The sequence below is a fragment of the Calypte anna genome, chromosome 11 (assembly GCF_003957555.1).
Source record: "Calypte anna isolate BGI_N300 chromosome 11, bCalAnn1_v1.p, whole genome shotgun sequence".
NCBI lineage: Eukaryota > Metazoa > Chordata > Aves > Apodiformes > Trochilidae > Calypte > Calypte anna.
Window position 1 is genome coordinate 18,906,379 of NC_044257.1, and position 18,631 is coordinate 18,925,009.

Below are 18,631 nucleotides of genomic sequence, written 5' to 3' on the forward strand. Positions count from 1 at the left end.
CACGTGGTCTCCTCTTTGAGCTCCAGGGACACTCCTTGTGCAGGAGCTCCTTGCAATCCTGGGTCTAGAAGTGAAGCATGGGTTGAACTGGGGGTCCTGTGCCAGTGCTGCCCCCCATGCCAGGGCTGGCTGTGTCTACCTGCCATGGAGGTGGTGGCAGGCAGGTGACAAGCACTACAAACACCTCCACACCCATCCCCACCTGGTCCCAGCAGCCTTCAGGGAGGTCTCAGCCCTCCTCAACCATACTGTGTGTGCACCTCATGTATGGCCACTGCAGCTGGAGGACGTGGACTTCCCAGGATAGATAAACCCCTCCTTTAGGAACCATCCCTCTTTGACCTCAGGTGTGGTGGCCATGCCCATCCCAGCGTGGGGACAGGGCACTGGGGGGTAAGGGGCAGCACAGCAGAGGGATGCTGCTCCCACCCTACAGGGAGCCCCAAATTTCCCCAGCAGCTGATGGAACCCTGGGAACACTACAAATAATCCCCAGGAGCAGCAGCTGCGGGGGGGCCCGAGCGGATCCTTTGTTGAAACATCAACACTGCAGTAAATTTTTTAACTTACCAAATAGATCAATATCAAATTATCATGTCTCACATTCATAACTCTTAAGCAAGCAACAATGGAGAGAGACAAGGTCACTGGAGAATAAATAGCAGCAAAAGCTCTTAATGATCTATCATTCTCGACAACCCCAGGCACCCAGCACCAGCCTGGTGACAAGATCATTAATAAAACTCTGCAGGAACGCTATCGATTGCTTTGATGGATGATCACAGGTAGCAAATACTGTAAAGCACCTGGCTGTCACACACTGAAATGAGGGGTTTGACTCACACCTCGGTGGGGGACCCGGCTCTGGGTCTTCTCCTCCACGGTGGCTTTGGCAGAGTGGGTGGTGGCTCAGCCCTTGGGTGCTGGTGGCCACAGCTACAGCCCCTGGTTTGGGGTTGGCATCCTGGCTCCCATCTCCCCATCCCCATGGATGGGACCTGTTAATTAAAAGCATCATTAAAGCACCAGGTTACGGTGCCCTGAAGACCCCACCAGTGACCTGGTGCCAGTGGGTGAACCTGGAGACCTGGGACATGTCCTGGGACACTGACACAGCCCAGGCATTGGGGACAGATGGAGGTCCCCAGGGCCATGGGCATTGCCACCCCCACGCTGAATCCACCATTAAAAAGCCAGGACCAACACCCCCCAAACCATCATCTTGAGTGGGTTGGACATCACCCCAACCCTGCCAGCCGTGCTGGTTGTCCCCCACCCTGTTGTAATGTCCCCACATCTACAGAGGGGGACCCATTCACCCCGAGCTTTGCTGGGGGTGTCCCCAGGGGGCTGCTCACACCTCTGTGTCCCTCCCCCTGCCCTGGGCTCAGCACGTCGGGCCCTGCTCTGGCACTTTATAGCCACATTATCTTTTATTGCCACATAAAAGCCACAGCTCTGGTGGGTTTATGGCTGCTGCTGCTTTCAGCACCTCCCTGCTCAGCTCTGTGCTCCCCTCCCTGCTCACTCTCCCCATCACCGGGTCTGGTGGGGAGGGGGCACTGCCCAAGCCCCCTCCCCTTCCCCCTAAGTCCCTGGGGCCATGACTGGTCCCACTCCAGCCACATTAGGGATGTGACTGGTCCTGTCACCCACAGAGTGGCCACCACTGATCCCAAAATCAACTCCTGTGCTGGCCTGGGTAGATCAGAGGGTGTCAGCTGGGAGGGGGGACCCTCCAAAAGAGGGTGACCCGATCACTCTCCTGATGGGCAAGGGGGCCAGCTACACCGTGGGTCACCGTGCCCAGCATTCACCCATCTTCATGTCCCTTCCCGAATCCCTGGGGACACCCACAGCTCTGCCACCACCCCTCAGCTTCTGGGACTGGAGAGAAGACATCCCGCATCCTATGTCCCTGTCCCACACCTTGTGCCCGCTGTCCCACCGATGCCCCACACCGGAGGTGGGGGAGAGCAACAAGGACACTTCTCCCAAGTCCCGGCAGCAGCCAAGTGGGATGTGACACGGCCAGCAGTGTCACCGGAATGTCGCACCTTCCCTTGCCAGGCCCAGGGCTGGGTCACCAGGAGGGCCAGGACCCACTGCCCTGCCCGGGGGGGGTGAGGGGGGTGGTGACTTTCCAGGTCTTGTGCTGCCGGGACCCCCGGGACCCCGCTACGGCACTCGGGGCTGCGGGACCGCCGGTATCGGGGCCGGTGGCCGGGACGATGCTGCCACCTGGTGCCACGACCGGGATCGGCACCGGGGGTCGGGGGACAGCACCGGGACCGGGGGACAGTACCGGGACCGGCTAGTGGGGGTCGTGGGGAAGGAAGCATCGGGGGTCGGGGGTATCCCCCGGGGCCGGCACCAGATTTTTTTGGATCAGAGTCGGGAATGGCACCGGGGGTCAGAGGGTAGAACCAGCAGCGGTACCGGGAGTCGGGGCACCAGGGCTGGGCTCTGGGGTCAGGGCATAACGCGGAGAGCGGCACCGGGGGTCGTGGGGAAGCAGAGGGGGTCGGGGAGGAGCACTGGGAGGGGCCCCGGGGGGCCAGGGGGCAGCGGAGCCGGGGGCCTCACCGGGGCTTCGGGATCAGCCCGGATCCACTCCGTGAGAACCTATCGCGACAGGGACACGGCGGGACGCTGCCATCCCTCTCCAGGGCCGGTCCCGCCGCCAGCCCAGACGGACGCGGCACCGGCACCGGCGGGACAGGGGCAGAGAGGGGCGTGCAGAACAGATCCCGATCCCGGTCCCTGTAACGTTCCCGGTGCCCGTCCCGGTCCCGATGCCGGACGGGCCACGGCGGGGACACCGGGTCCGGGTCTCTCCCGCCCCGTCGCGGCATCCCCGGGGCGCGCCCGGCGACAGCTGCTGCGTTCCCGCCCGCCCTGCCCAGGGGGGCTGCGTACCCCCAGCCCCCCGCCCGGGACCGCAAGGACCCCCCCGCGCCCCTCCACACCCCACGCCCCCCTTCCCGAGCCTCCCGGACCCCCCTCCGCCGGGCCTCCGTGGGGCAGGGGGTGCGGGCTGCGGGCCGGGGGCGCAGGGGGGGGCGGAGGGGACAGCTGCCTGGCCGGGGGGGGCCCGGCCCGCTCGGCAGCACATGTGCTGTCACTCAGCCAGCACCGCGGTTATTTTAGCTCCGGGCCGGCGAGCGACCGGACTGTGCCCCGCTCCGCCATGAGCCCCCCGCTCCTCCTCGCCTGCCTGCTCGCCCCCCTCTGCGCTCGGGTAAGGGGCGAGGGCAAATGGGGAAGGGGCTGGGGATAGGGCTGGGGATAGGGCTGGGGACAGGGCTGGGGACAGGGCTGGGGATCCCCCTGCTCCCTGCCCTGGAAGGGCCGGCTGGTATGGGGAAGATGGATGGGGTGGCGGGGAGCAGCCGGACCCCAGCCCCGGCACAAGGACATCCCTGGGGGTCGCGGGGATAGGGCTGGGGGTGGTAGGGGCTCGGTGCCCCTCTTGGGACATTTCCCACCCCACAGATGGCGGCAGCGGGGGGGGCCTGCGGCTCCGGCACACTGCCTGCTCCTGGGAAGCAGGAGATGGGATTTGGGGGAGGGTGAGGCTCTCACAAACACCCTGCTCCCCCTCTTTTTCCACCCCAGACCCCTCTGCACCCCTCTGACCTTGCGGGTACACCCCAGAGTCCCTCACCGAGGTCTCAGGCCTGAACCACATGGGGCTACTGGGGTTCTGGCCTGGATGCTTCAGGCAGGGGAAGAAAAGGGGGGGCTGCAGGGCAGGTCCCCCCTGCAGCAGGGGCTCCCCCATCGCCCCCCTCCACCCTTCTTATCTCCAGCAGCCTCCCAGGGACAGGGGGAGCCTCTGCAGGGGCAGAGGGACAGCTGGAGGCTGCAGCCCCTTGTCCCGCCTATCCCATGGGGTCAGCAGCAGCCCCCATGCTTCCCCCAGCATAGCCTCACAGCATCCCCAGGGACCCCCAAGCACAGCCCCCACAGGCAGGGTGCAAACGTGGGGACCCCCAGAGCCCAGAAGATGGGTGCAGAGGTGGGTGGGTGCCGATGTGCTCCTCCCCTGGGGAGGGGACAGCACATGTGGCATGGAGGCCAGGGGTGGGGGCTTCGTGCAGCCCCTACATAGCAACCCGACACCACAGCTCCCAGCCCCCCTCCCAACACCCATCTCCCACAGCTCTGGACCCCCATGTCACCACCCCAATGCCGTCCCCCCCTGACCTATCGCTCACAGCCCCTAACCCCATTCTAGGCCTCCCCCAGCCCAATAACCCCTGCTGCAGCCCCCCCCAACTCCTCTCCCCTAGGCTACATTCCTAATCCCCACCCCTCTGGCCTCGCTGCACCCCCAGACGCACTGCCCTCAGGGGTGCCAGCACCCCAACACCACACACCCAGCTCGGGTGCAAGGCCCTGTCCCACTCCAGGGGTTTTGGGGTCACCAGCAGCACCATGTCCCCCCCAGGGTGCCACAGGCCCAGGAAGCCCCCAGGCCTGGTGGCAGCACGAGGGTCCACGGCGGGTGAAGAGGGCCTGGGTGATCCCCCCCATCAGCATCTCAGAGAACCACAAGCGCATCCCCCACCTCCTGGTGCAGGTAGGCAGGGAGCCCCCCACCCTCTCTGCCAGGAGCTGGGGTGAGGGGCACCTCAGGAGGGAGGCACATGGCAGCGGGGAGGGCAGAGGGGACCCCAGGAGGGGACAGCCCCCAGGACCTGCTCTCCCCGGGGCAGATCAAGTCGGACAAGCAGCAGCCCGGGGGGGTGATCTACAGCATCAAGGGGCCGGGGGTGGACGAGGAGCCCCTTGGCATCTTCTCCATAGACAAATTCACCGGGAAAGTTTTCCTCAACGCCATGCTGGACCGGGAGGAGAACGACCGCTACCGGGTAAGGACGCTGCCCAGACACCTGCAGCCCCCTCCCCAGCCCCCCCAGCCAGACCCTCACCCACCTGCTCTGTTCCCCCGTAGCTCAAAGCCTTCGCGCTGGACCTGGGGGGAGTGACTCTGGAGGACCCCACCGACCTGGAGATCATCGTGGTGGACCAGAACGACAACCGCCCGCTCTTCAGCCAGGATGTCTTCACAGGGCATGTGGTGGAGGGGGCTGAGCCAGGTGGGTCCAGCTGGGGGGGCTAGGGATGGGGGAGGTGAGCCAGCCCACACACCAGCACCCACCAGGCGCTCCTGTGGCCGCAGGGACCTGCGTGATGACCGTGGATGCCACCGACGCCGATGACCCCGACACAGACAACGCAGTGCTGCGGTATTCCATCCTGGAGCAGGGCACCACCACCACCATGTTCAGCATCAATGCCACCACTGGCCAGATCTGCACCACGCGGGCTGGCCTCGACCGTGAGGTACCGGCCATGGGGGGCACCGGGGTGACACCGGGGTGACACCAGCCCTGGGGGCAGCCACAGCACCCCCAGCTGGTGAAGCCACAGCTCCAGCCATGAGCGACCCCAGGTGTGGGGACAGGGTGGGTGGTCAGAAGCTGGGGGACCTCTGGGCTCCCAGGGGGGCTGGAGGGGCTCAGCACCACCACCCCACCTCCTTCCCCACAGACAGTGGGGGTGTACAACCTGACGGTGCAGGCAGCTGACATGTCTGGGGACGGGCTCACCACCACGGCCACGGCCGTCATCTACCTGGAGGACATTAATGACAACGCTCCCGAGTTCACCAAGGAAGAGGTAGCAACCAGGGTGGGGTTGGGGGGGGACATGCAGGGGGGTGACCAGGGCAGGAGCTGGGGCAGCAGCAGCAGTGCAGGGGGCAGCCACCAGCCCCACGCTGCTCTCCCCTAGTTCTCCATGGAGGTGGAGGAGCAGGCGGCCGGGGTGGACGTGGGCAAGGTCTTTGTGCACGACAAGGACTTGGCTGGCTCGCCCAACTGGTTGGCCAAGTTCACCATCCTGGAGGGTGACCCCGAGGGTGCCTTTGCCATCCGCACAGACCCCTACACCAACGATGGCGTGCTCTCCGTGGCCAAGGTGAGCCTAGGGCAGCTGGGATCGGGGGGCATTCAGAGGGGGTCCCGTGGTTCTGCTGACTTCTGTGTCCCCTCCTGGCAGCCGCTGGACCATGAGGCGCGGGACCGCTTTGAGCTGACGGTGTCGGTGCAGAACGAGGGCCCCCTGGAGCCCACGGCCCCCGCCAGCCCCCGGGCTCTGGCTACTGTGCGGGTACGGGTGCGGGATGTGAACGAAGCCCCCATATTCCGTGAGAACCCACGGAGGGTCAGCGTGCTGGAGGGGACCCCCCCGGGCACCCCCATCACCACCTACACCGCCAGTGACCCCGATACCCACCAGCTCCAGACCCTCAGGTGAGTCCCAATCCCTGTCCCCTCGCATCACCTCACCTTGGGGCTCCCACAGAGGGTGTTTTGGGGGTGGGTGGGTGACGGTGTGACCCCCTCCCCTGCACCCACAGCTACGCACTGCTCTATGACCCAGCGGACTGGCTGCAGCTGGACCCCCACACTGGCACCGTCCGCACCAAGCGGGAGCTGCTGCACCCCTCTGCCTTCCTGCAGGGGGGATGGTACATCGCCCTGATCCTCGCCCGTGATGACGGTCAGCGGTGTCCCCCCATGTCTGTGTCCCCACAACCAGCCCTCTCCATCCCCCCCTCCCACTCCTCACCTCTCCTCTCTGTGCCTCCAGCTGAGCCCCCGCTCTCAGCCACCGGCACCCTCTCCATCGAGATCCTGGAGGTGAACGACCACCCGCCCCTGCTGCAGCCTCTGGCTGGGGTGGTCTGTGGGCGGCCAGGCCGTGGGGGGAACCTGCTCCTGGGGGCCACGGATGACGACCGGCCCCCCCACGCTGCCCCCTTCCACTTCCATCTCAGCCCCCAGCACCCCCAGCTTGCCCATAACTGGAGCATCACCCGGTTCAATGGTAAGGCACTATTGGAATGGGGGGGCTGCTGAGGGGCTGGGGGTCCCTGCTCGCTCCCTGCCCATGCCCCCCCCCCCCCGCAGTGACCCATGCCGTGCTGGCTGTGCTGGTGGACCTGCCCGAGGGGCCCTACTCGCTCCCACTGCTGCTCCGGGACTCGGGGACCCCTCCCCAGGAGCGGCAGCAGCTGCTGAACATCTCGGTGTGTCACTGTGGCCGGGATGGCATCTGCCAGGACGGGGCCCTGGCTGCTGCCACTGCCAGGGCTGGCATCACCCTCGGGGCTCTCATGATCATCCTGGGCAGCAGCATTCTTCTCCTGGGTGAGTAAGACCCCAACCATCTTCACCCCACTCCCCCAAACTTGTATCCTACCACGCAGTGATGGTTCAAGTCACCCATCCCAAACCCCAACAGCATGCTCTGTCACCTTGACCCCACTCATCCTGGTCCAGAATACCCCATCCAGTCCCTACCCACTATTCCCATCACCCCATGCTGGTGCAGGAACCCCATGCAGTCCCTACCCATGACACTAAACACCCATTCTGACCCCTACCAAGACCCCTCCCCAATCACTTCCTTCATCACCCCCAGCCCAACTCCCTACCTGCATCCCCACCCCACTCTCCCAGCCCCACCAACCCAACCAGCACCCCCACCGCCCCACATCCCACCGTGTGGGCACCCCCAGCCCCTCACCCGGTGCCCACCCACCCTCTGCCCGCAGTTCTGGCGGGGCTGGGGGCTGCCGGGGCTCGGGGGCGCCGGCGGGCTCTGCGCAAGGGGCTGCTGCAGCGCTCGGGGGACGACATGAGGGACAACATCCTCAACTACGACGAGCAGGGTGGGGGCGAGGAGGACCAGGTGAGCCCCCCGACGGGGTGGGGGATCCCGGGAGGGGGTGAGGGTGGGGAGGTCCACTCCATCCCTGCACCCCTGACCCCCCGACCATCCCCGCAGGACGCCTATGACATCAACCAGCTCCGGCACCCCGAGTTCTTGCAGCCCCGGGCCAAGCCCCCGGTGCGCAGGGACGCCCTGCTCAGCACCCCCACCCCCCAGGTTCCCCTCCGCAAGCTGCCCAGCAGCCCCTCCGACATCGAGGACTTCATCAACGAGGTGGGTGGCTGTAGCCTGGCTCCTCTCCTTGCCCCCGGCATTCCCAGCGGGGTTGACGCTGTCACTCCCTCCCCTCCCCGTGTCCCCGCAGGGGCTGGAGGCGGCTGACAGTGACCCCAGCGTCCCGCCCTACGACACGGCTCTCATCTACGACTACGAGGGCTCAGGCTCGGTCGCCAGCCCCCTCAGTTCCATCGTTTCTAGCCTGACGGATGAGGACCAGGACTATGACTACCTGAGCGAGTGGGGACCACGCTTCCGACGCCTGGCAGACCTCTACGGGCAATGACAGGGATGGGGAGGGGGGGATAGCAGCGGGGGGCTTGCACACCTCTGTGCAAGGGGAGGGGGGAGCCCAGATGCAGCAGCTTTGCATACGGACGTGCAGAAAACACCTGACTGCGGGGGCTTTGCACACACGTGTGCACCAGGTGCCCCAGATTTGCACACCTGTGCACACCCCGAGGCAGCGCAGGGGGTCGGGAGGGACACCCTGGGGAAAGACCCTGCAGAGTTAAGGGGGTGAGGAACCCCCCCCAGCTCTTCCCTCTTCCAATAATAAAGACCCCCGAGAAGGGGAGGGTGGCAAGGGGCACCGTGCAGGCCCCCCCCCCAAATGTACTAGCCACCCATAGAAATAAGGCACTTTTATTGGCAGCCTGCAAGCACCTGCCACATTCTCCCCCCAGGGGGGCATCACTCCCATCATAAACATCCCAGGGTAGGGGGAGAGCAACACCCTTGCCCCAGGATTCCCAGCACAGCTCCTCCCAGGGCAGGACCTGGCCCCACATGGGGTGCGTGTGTTGTCACCCCCCCCCACCAGCCCAACTAGCACACACATCCCGGGTGTACCCCACAAGCACCCACGGATGGGGGGCCTGGTGCTCTGGAGGGGGAGGGTGGGGAGGTCCTGGCACTATATGAGCCCCCCCGGGTGGGAGGTGGGGATAGGAACATGGCTACGTCTGGCAAGGGGGGGGTGGGGAGCTCAGCATCCTCTTGGTGGAGGTGGTGAGGCGGGAGTAGTCGTGGGGGATGTCGTGGGGGGAGAGGAGGGGCAGGTGGTCCTCCCGGGGGGGACGGTGGAAGAGGGGGGGGCGGCGCTGGCTCTCCCCATCCTGCAGGGACTGGGGCAGGCGTCGGCCCTGGCTCTCGGGCAGCAGCATGATGCTGAGGACAGAGAGGATGGCGAAGGAGGCGAAGACGAGGTGGTGCAGGAAGAAGCCACGGCTGTTGGGGATGGCGGTGATGGGGGCGGCCGCTTTGCCCACGAAGCTGGCACCCACCACCAGACCCAGCCCGGCGCCCCTGCGGGGAAAAACGTGCTCAGAGGGGACCTGGGGACCCTGCCCGGGTGATCCCCCAGTTCCCAGAGTGCCCTTGGGGGGTGCCAGCTTCCCTTTTACCTGATCACGGTGGGAAGGACCTCGCTGGCAAAGAAGATGCTGAGCATGGTGACGGCGTGGGAGGCAGTGATGCCCACCACAGACAGGGTCAGGACAATGAGGTCCAGCAGGTCTGATGGGGAGATAAAGCACCATCAGGGGGCAAATCCTGTACACACAACACCCCCACCCACCCAAGAATCCTGCTCCCACCACTCAGTGGGTTGGGGTCTCCCACCCGTCCTTACACTGCGTGAGAGCCAGCAGCAGGAGGGAGGAGATGCCGGTGAGGATGGTGCAGAGCAGGAGCACAGCCCGGCGCCCGAAGCGCTCAGCGGTCAGGCAGACGAAGAGGCATGCGGCTGCCTCGGTGCCCACCAGCACAAAGTAGGAGGAGAAGAATTGGGGCAGGTGGGGGGAAAGGTTGCGGGTGAAGCAGTGGCGGATGCCGGAGCCGATGAACCTGCGGGAGGAGAGCAGAGTCAGGAGGCTGCGAGTGGGACCTCCCACCCACCATCCCCCTGCCTGCTCACGCCGCAAAGCCGAGGATGACACCGTTCTTCCAGATGACCCTGGTGCCAAAGATCTCACAGACGGCATGGTACCGGGGCTGTGGGCACCCCTCAGCCAGGGACTCCAGCTCTGGGAGGGACAGAGGGACCTCTGTTAGAGCCAGCACCACCCCTGGCAGGGCAGGTTTGGGGAGGGGGCCTCGGCAGCCCCCACCACACACCTGTGAGGAAGCTTTCCTGGTGGCAAGAGCCGTCCTGGGAGCTGTGGCCACTGCTTTCAGCTAGTAACCTGCAGGGTCTTTCTGGCCCTCTCGGGCTGCCAGGTAGCCAGCAGCCAGCGTGGTGACTCCAACAGCAGCGCTGGGCACCTGTGGAGGTGACCAACTGTGTCCACAGGGCTCCCCGGGGTCCTGGCCCCCTGCCAGCCCTGACCACACACACACCCCCTTTCCCGCTTTCAAAGCAATGCTGCCCAGAAACCCTCAACTTCAAACCTGAGCAAACATTTACCCGGGGAGGGAGGGTCCTCATGCTAAACCTGGAGAGCCCTGGGCAGTTTTTGATCCCTCTCGTGGTCCTGGTCAGGGTGTGCCAGGATGGGTGCTGCCCGGGCAGGGCAGGGCCGGGTGCCAGCCCCAGGGCATGGCTCAGCCCCCCTCCTGCACACACAGCCCCCTGGCCCGAGGGGGGGGGGGAAGGGCTCCTTACCACCAGCAGGCAGCCAGCAGAGCCAGGATCATGGTGACAGCACCCTGCAGCACCCGCCAGTCCCGGCACAGCACTGCCAGCCCCGGCAGAAGCAGCTCCCCGGCGATCCAGAAGAAGACGGCCACCATCGTCACCCCCAGCCGGTGCGGGGGGTCACACAGCTCCAGACCTGGCAAGGGGGGACAAGGGGGCACCATGGGTACCATGGCTGCAGGGCATCCCGCATCTCGGAACATCCTATACCCCGGGGAATGCTGCACCCTGGTGTATCCTGCACCTCAGAGCATCCTATACCCTAAAGCATCCTGCACCCTGAAGCATCCTGCACCCCGCAGCACCCGTGGTCCCCATGCCACCACAGCCCCACCAAGCACACTCACGTGCCACGTAGAGGGAGAGGAAGCCACCAGCCAGCGCCGCGCCGAAGAGCAGCCGTGCCACCAGCACCATGACAAAGTTCACAGCCAGTGCCACGCTGAGACCCAGTGGCACTGCCAGCACCAGGGACACCACAAAGACGGGCCGGCGGCCGAACCTGCCGGGGGATGAGCTGTGAGCGGGGCTGGGCACAGTGCCCCCTGCCTGGGGACACTGCCCCGGGGACACCCGGTTACCTGTCACAGGCCAGGCCAGCGGTGACACTGCCCAGCGTCCAGCCCAGCAAGTGGGTGGTCTGCTCCAGGGGCACCTTCCAGCGTGAGGAGCACACCAGGTCCCACTGTGGGCCAAGGAGGACACGTTGGGGACACGTCAGCATGGCGGGTCCTGGCAGAACCCCCCCCCTCTGCCACTGCCCACAGAGCTGGGGACAGATGGGGTCAGGAGCCCCATGAGTTGAGTGGGGACTCCTGGGGTCCCCACCCCACAATCAGAAATGTGGGGCCACATGTGATTTGAGGGTGCTGATGGTCCTCAGAGCCCTGTTCCCTCCTCCAGGACCCCAACAGCCCTTCCTCCACGGCTTCCCCCCAGCCACGGAGGTCTCCCACCTCCTCCCCTAGAAGACCCCTGTCCCTTCCCCGGGATCCCTAGGGCCCCCAGGCAAACCCCATCCCCCCACCAGTGCTCCCCTTGTGTTCCTGTGGGACCCTTGCTGGGATCCCCAGCTTTACCCCCCACGGATTTTCCCCCCCAAACCCCTTCCCACCCTCCCCAGGGATTCCCCCCCCCCATATCCTTCTCCCCGTACACCCTTTAACCCCTCCTATAGACAGCAGACGCCCCCCCACCTCCTCCAGAACCACAACCCCCCCCCAGCCCACAGTTCCCCCTGCCCCTCCCCGGACCCTCAGCACCCCTCCAGCCCCCCCTCCCTTCCCGGCGGGACCTGGGTGACGAGGTTGGAGCGAAGCCCGGCGGCGGGCAGGGTGTAGTGCCAGCCGCGGGTGCAAGGCCCGGTGCCGTTGGGCCGGGGGGTGGTACCGGCGGCGGGGGGGCGGTAGCGGTAGAGCTGGCAGGGGCTCCAGCCGCCGCGGAGGCGGGGGACGGCGGCGCGGAGCAGCGCGGCCCCCCCGAGGCGGCGGAGCGGGGGCGGCAGGAGAGCGGCGTCGGGGCGGCAGCGGTGTGGGGGGGCGACCCCCAGAGCCCACCCCAGCGCCCACCCCAGCGCCAGCGCCGCGCAGGGAGCCCACCCCCCCGCCGCCCGACGGCCCCGCGGACGCGAACCTCCCCCCGCCCCAGCCGCCGCCATCACCCTCCGCCACCGGGGATCGCTCGGGAGCGGTGCGGGCAGGTGGGGGCGGCACCGGCAAGGAACGGCCCCCCCGGGACCGCCCCCGCCCCGCCCGGCTTGGACACCCCCCGCAGCAAGGCTCTGCCCTCATTCAACTCCGGGTCCCCCCCCTCTTCCCAGCCCCAAGCCCTGTTCAGCCCCCAGTCCCGGTTCCCCCCCCGCCCCAGTGTTCTCCCCCCAAGCCCAGTTCATCCCTCCAAGCCCAGTTTGCTCCCCTGCAGCCCAGTTTCCCCTCCCCGCCCTGGTTTGGTCCAGCCCAGTCCCACCCCCCAAGCCCCTGTTCCTGTTCCCCCCCCATCCCGATTTGCCCCCCTCTCCGTGGTGCTCCAGGCACCCAAGCCCAGGTCCAGTCGGTGCTGGGCGTCCTGGGGTGCAGCCAGGGCTCTCCACAAATAGACCCTGACCCCCCTAAACCCTGCAGGGGACACGAAGTTGGGGCCATGGCGGTGGCACTGAGCCCGTGGTGCCCAACAAAGTACACAAAACGATGGCATAAAAAAAAACCCAACCTGGACCCAAGCTGCCAGGCAGGTCCAAACAGCACCCAAAGAAGGTGGGACCTGGCCTGGGAGGTACCTTCACCTTCCTACGTGGCCAGGAGGAGCGGAAGGAACCAGGAGGAAAGTTTACTCCAGGGAGTCCCAAGCTGCTCAGCAGCAAGGTTGGAAGAAAATAAGGAACTTTTATTGCTTTACACGGTGGATTTAAGGTTTCTCTGTGCTTTTGGACTTGATAATCTTCGAGGTTTTTTCCAACTTTAATGACTGTGTGATGGGAGAGATTGATTAATTTATTTAATAAAAGAGTGCGCAGGGCTGGAAATGAGTTTAAAACCAAATGCAACTTGGTGGCTGCTTTCTCCTGTTGAGGAACAAAGCCCCTGCAGCAAACCAGCTCCAGCACTTGCATCAGTTGCCCCACCCCAGCCCAGTGTCCCCTCCAAAAGAGGAAACTGTGGCTGACAAGTAGTTGTGAATTCAGTGGGTCCCCTCTGGACCTCCCAGGCCAGAACACAAGATGTCAAATAGCTTTTGTAACATCTCCACTTCCCATAGCAGCAGGATGTTCAACCACCTGGTGCACATGGCAAAACAGAGCAGAAAAAGCAGGAGGAGAAGCAGGGGCTGCCAGTGGGTATCTGTGGATCCAGTCCCTTGCCTGGAAGAGCACCTGAGTCTGTCTCCAGACATGTTCCAGTGAGTTTGTGCTTGAGGATGAGCTTTGCCAACAGCATTCAGCCCAAGCTGAGAGCTCTGCTGAGAGCTCCAGGTCCAACGCAATCCCCTGTGGAAGAGTGTGGTGCCAGCACGTGGCAGCAGGATGATGGCAAGGAGTTGACACCCAACCCAAAAACCAAGTCAGACATCACCAAGTGGGCAGCTCCTTTCCACCAAGGAGCAGGCACCAGCCCCGAGCACCCCTGCAGTGCGTGTCCCCAACTCCCCCGGGTTCATCCCACCAACTCCACCCTCGTGTCTGCAATTCCACCAGGCACAAAGGGGCAGGGGAAAGAGGAGAGAAACAACATGGTGATAAAACTCAGCATCCAGAACTCCCAGCAGCACAGACCACAGGTGGGACCACCCCTGTGTACCTGAGGGCATCAGATGGGTTCTCACCTTACACCTCACATCATCCTGGCCCTTAGTTTTTGTTTCATATGGAGAGTGCTGCCTAGGGTGAGCTATGCATACAAAAGTAATTTTAATTAATTTATTTATTTCTTTACACATAACTGAAAGTGATGTTACAGTACATAAGTTATTTACAACTGTGCAGTAATGTGTTGCAAAATAAATTATCTAGAAGGCAGCAAAAGTACATTGTTAATGTATATAAAAACTGTACAGCATTTATGGGATACAATTTTTCTTTATATGAGTATTGGCTCTGTAGTGTTTTCAAGTTATGTTCTCAGAAAGAGAAACGAAATGCCCAAGATTAAAGGAAAAAAAAAAATAAAATATATAAACCACATGGATTTTACTCCATTAAAAACACAGTTGGCAAAGTCCTTTCTCTGTGTCACCATCTCCCCGCTGGCTGTGCCGCCCCGGCGCACGCTGCGCAGCCACCTCCCCTGCTCTTCCCCAGTGGCTGCTGCAGGGCACTGCGGGCCCCCCCTGCCTCCCTCCACACCTCCAGAGCCGCGTCTGCCCAACTTGGACGCTGTCTTTTTGTTTCTAATTCTTTTTTTTCTTTTTTCTTTTTTTTTCCTCTTTTTTTTTTCGTTTTGGGGTTTTTTTTCTTTTTTTTTTCTTTTTCTTTTTTTTTTTTCTTAGACATACCCAGGATGGAACGAGAAACTCAAAACAACACCCCCCACCCCTCCCTTCTCCCCCCACCCCATCCCCTCCCCTCTTCCCCATGGTTTCCTACTGCAGCTTCTCCCAGAAGAGATCCGCGACTGGTGGAAAACAGAGCGCTGGGAATCACGGTGTTCACAAGTACATGGATGGCGTGGTGGCTGGCCCCGCGCTCAGCAGCTTCTTCTGCAACACACAAAGGGTGTCCTTGGCCTCCTCCCCCCACGCCTCTGCCAGTCTCTGGGCCGGTGAGTGCTCGCTGCCCGGCTGCCTCCCTGCCGCAGCAGCCGCTTGGAAAGGAGATGCGCCCCGACCCCGCTGCCCGGCGGAGCTGCCGTCAGTCCGGGAGCGAGGGACGCCGGTTGTGAAGAAAGTGCAATTATTTTTATTTTTATTTTTATTTCTTATTGTTTTGTTTTACTGCCGATAGCTGCTGCTGCTGCTGCTGCTGCTGCTGCTGCTTCCTCCTCCTCTGACCAGGGAATCATCAGCAAGCGGTAAGGGTGAATGTGAGCTCGACCGCCCGACCTCGGAGGGCTCCCCGTCCTTGCCAGTGTTCAGTGATGTCTCCTGGTTTGGAACTGTCATGCCGGCAAGAGCACAAAGTCATCGTTCACGTCGACCATTGGCACATAGAACGAGGGCACCTCGTTCACGCAGAGGGATTTATGCCCCGCGGGGTCCAGCTCCTGCACCTTCAGCTGCCACTCCATCCTTTGCACCGCATTCAGGGCAGCAGCTTCGTGTTGCTGTCGCATGAGCAGGCATGTCTGGATAGGGGAGAGGGGGGAAAACACCAAGAAGAGATAATGAGGGCTCAGCAGGAGAGGGCTGGAAAGGTTCCAGCTACCTGTCCCACCCAGGGGGACCCATGGGGGTGGGCAGAGCCCCAAAAGGAGCAAGGGATGCCACACACATCCTCACAGGGGGGAAACCTGTGGCGGATGTCTGCTGAGCCCAATTTCAGCAGGAGCAAGGGCAAATCCAAATCCAAAAGGGCCTCATGGGGTAGCTTTAAAGGCTGGTAAACACTCAGTCCCCATCAATCTGAAAGCAGGGTGCTGCTGCCTTCATGGGAGCTGCCACCTCCCTCCGTCTCACCAGCCAGCAGCATGTCCCTGCTCCCAACTATGTTTGCCACCCAGAGCTCTGCAGAGCGCTTGGCAAATCACTGCTTGGGCTCCTTGCCACCATGAAGTCTGCCATAGGTTCTGAGCTCACTGCAGCCTGTGCTGCTGGTGAAGAGCAGGCCCTGAGGGTTTCACTGACCATGAAATCTCCAGACCATATGGCAGCAAGCAGAGGAACAGCCAACCCGGAGCAGAACACATCTCCCTTCCCCCATTTTTGGAACCAGCAACTGTGCTTCTCAAGTCCATCTCAGCACACCTGCTCCCAGCAGGCTTTTTGGAAACAGCAAAGGCGGCTTCCAGGCTACCCCAAAAGCTGGGACCCTTCTGGGGGCCCCCTCCTGGCACCAGGACCTGTTACTGTCCATGCCTCTCACCTTCATCCGATCGTACTTGTCATCCACGTCTTGCAACCAGGAAATGAACTGTCGTGCGTTGAAACGGTCTCTGACCGATTTGTTTTCATCTCCCTAAGCAAAAGACAGCATAAAGGAATTACATGGTAGATTGCTTTTTTTTTCATGTAAGCAGTTCCAGGTCCAGCAGGCCAAATTCAAACCCCAATGAGGGCAGAAACAAGAAAGGTGCCTGTGGGAGGGAGAACAGAGCAAGCTGCACCCAACTGCTCTTGCAGCAGTTGCCAGGGCTTCAGGATCCTGCAGAGGATCCCTCTTGCAATGCTTCCCTGAGCCAGGCTGGTGGGGTGGGGGCTCCTGGGTGGCTCAAGACCACCACAGCCACCAGACACGATTCCCCTTTTCTCCAACAGGGAATGAAGTGAATTAAAGAAAGAAATGACTGCTTTTTGTGGGCTGGGAGACAGAGCCTGGCTCACTCAAAGCCATTATTCAGACTCAAATCAATACCATGGCTCTCTCTCCTTCCTCCAAGAGGAAGAGATATCCCAGAGTGTAGTAAAATAAATCTTACAAGTGTGCAGATGACCCTGAACAAGAAGAAAGGCTGCTGAGGCTCACTGATAAGCACGAGTCATCTCTATCCCTGCAGAGACATGATGTTCCCTCTACCCCCGTGTTCTTGGATTTATTTCCCTCCCCAGCACACACATGGGGTTATCCCAGAACACGAGACACCAGAAACAAGAGTCAGATTAGGAACCCTGAGCAGGTGCTGGGGAGGGCTCCTGTGGGATATCCTGCATCTTTGTGCCACCCTGAGTGGCAGGCAGCTGAGCAGGCAGAGCTTCAACAACTCCTGCCTAAATCCCTCCCTCCAGAAAAGCATTGTCACCTTCTGGGTCCTGCCCAGCATCTCTGAGAGGCTCCACTGCCACCACGAGAGGCACTGACCTGATTTTCTAGAGGCATGTTGTAGACCTCGGAGTCCAGCAGCATGGTGCAGGCACTGAAGGGCACAGCCTGGTTGGCAATGGTCCTTGCTGCCCGACAATGAACTCGCAAGATCTCCTGCTCGCAGGAGACGATCAGCTTCTCCTGAGGAAGAGCAAACCAAGCGGTGAGTGTGGCAGCCTGGGTTTCCCCAGCAGAGGAAACTTGGGACCTCTTTCCCAGCTGGAATTTCCCTTGGGGTGCTCTCTTACCCTCTCTATGCTGTGCTGGAGCCGCAGTTTCCCCCGGACAGCTTCCTGCTGCTTGAAGAGCTCCTTCAGCGGCTCCGCGAGCGAGGGCGGTGGGGCGATCTGTGGGCACACCACAGCCAGGGTTAGAGCTGCTCTGGAGCCCATGGGGGGGACTCCTTTTGAGAGAAGAGGTCAGCCTGTAGAGCCCAGCCTAAATCACCCCCCACACGCCATGGATTTCTTCACTGGAAGAGCAGTGAAGCATCAGAACAGGCTGCCCAGTGCAGCGGTGGAGTTAGCATCCCTGAAGGTGTTAAAAAAATGTGTAGATGTGGCACTCTGGGTCATGGTGGTGTTGGGTTGGTGGTTGGATTTGATGATTTTAAAGGGCTTTTCCAACCTTAATGATTCTGTGATGAAGGGGCCTGAGAGCATCTGACAAAGGGGATGATACTGCTGCAAGCAGCCTGGGCTGTGCACCTGTGTCCTCATCTGTCCCACGCTTTCCTGGGGAGCAAGGTGCTCCTCAGTAACAGCCTGAGCTGCCCAACAGGGTTAATTCTCTGCATTAGTTAGGCACAAGTCGATGTGCAGAATGGTGCTGGGGCAGATGAAGCACAAATTAACTCATGCCAACAGTAACTGATGCTGCCAGATGTGGTGCTGAGGGATATGGTTCAGTGGTGGGTTAACAGTTGGACCTGATGATCTTTAAAGGTCTTCTCCAACACAAATGATTTGGTGATTCTATCATTCTAAGCATGGACTGCAGTGCAACAGGAATGCCCACAGGGTGGGGTGGTTCACCCTGCCTACAGTGGGGAAGGAGGCCTGATGTGGCTGCCTGCATGGACCCTCCTTCTCCAGGAGTTTCCTGCCTGCAGCCTTATCAATGGATTTGTATGAAGGAGCCCATGCAGGCAGCACAGTAGAGAAATGCAGACCCCACCATGGCCACGGTGTGAGAGCTGCCAGTGAGTCAGACATCAAGAGCTTGGGAAAACGAAAGCACAAGTTAAAAGTCATCTTGTTTCCTACAGTTCTCTATCCTGTGGATAGATCCAGTCCAGTGGATTCATACAAACCTGCTCAGAAGCCTGAACAAATCTCAGGTTCCTAAGGACATCCCCCAAGGTCTTCTCTGCAAGAACACAGCATTTCAGAGGCTGCCTTTAGTGCCCACTGACTGAGGCTTTGGTTTGTCACCCCGAGCATCTCTGAGCACAGCTGGGGCACAGCCCAGGGGACAACCTGTCTGTGCCTGGAACAGCAAGGGAGGGGACAGTCCCCGCT

General features: G+C 62.0%; 3 protein-coding genes across 4 annotated transcripts in view; 1 reads left to right on the forward strand and 2 right to left on the reverse strand.

Annotated features, from left to right (window-relative positions):
• Positions 1-3,158: 3,158 nt before the first annotated feature.
• On the forward strand, positions 3,159-8,613 carry CDH15 (cadherin 15). The gene is made up of 14 exons (XM_030457556.1): positions 3,159-3,241; positions 4,454-4,585; positions 4,722-4,877; positions 4,961-5,105; positions 5,189-5,352; positions 5,560-5,688; positions 5,803-5,988; positions 6,070-6,323; positions 6,431-6,573; positions 6,664-6,900; positions 6,984-7,223; positions 7,631-7,767; positions 7,864-8,022; positions 8,114-8,613. The coding sequence occupies exons 1-14, from the start codon at positions 3,191-3,193 to the stop codon at positions 8,309-8,311; spliced, it is 2,331 nt and encodes a 776-aa protein (XP_030313416.1). The 5' UTR covers positions 3,159-3,190; the 3' UTR covers positions 8,312-8,613.
• A 50-nt stretch (positions 8,614-8,663) lies between these two features.
• SLC22A31 (solute carrier family 22 member 31) lies at positions 8,664-12,320 on the reverse strand. The gene is given in 10 exon segments (XM_030458017.1): positions 8,664-9,333; positions 9,432-9,543; positions 9,659-9,873; positions 9,944-10,052; positions 10,144-10,210; positions 10,212-10,290; positions 10,631-10,799; positions 11,011-11,165; positions 11,245-11,348; positions 11,958-12,320. Coding segments are annotated over 10 exon segments (1,722 nt in total). The 3' UTR covers positions 8,664-8,984.
• Positions 12,321-15,068: 2,748 nt separating this feature from the next.
• Positions 15,069-18,631, reverse strand: part of ANKRD11 (ankyrin repeat domain 11) — a 141,417-nt gene continuing 137,854 nt past the window's right edge. For both annotated transcript variants that reach the window (XM_030457533.1, XM_030457532.1), the window contains 4 exons: positions 17,360-17,458; positions 17,109-17,252; positions 16,176-16,268; positions 15,069-15,438 (listed from right to left, as the gene is read on the reverse strand). In XM_030457533.1, coding sequence (XP_030313393.1) covers positions 15,253-15,438; positions 16,176-16,268; positions 17,109-17,252; positions 17,360-17,458 — 522 coding nt within the window. In that variant the 3' untranslated portion in view covers positions 15,069-15,252. The remainder of the gene's footprint in view (positions 15,439-16,175; positions 16,269-17,108; positions 17,253-17,359; positions 17,459-18,631) is intronic.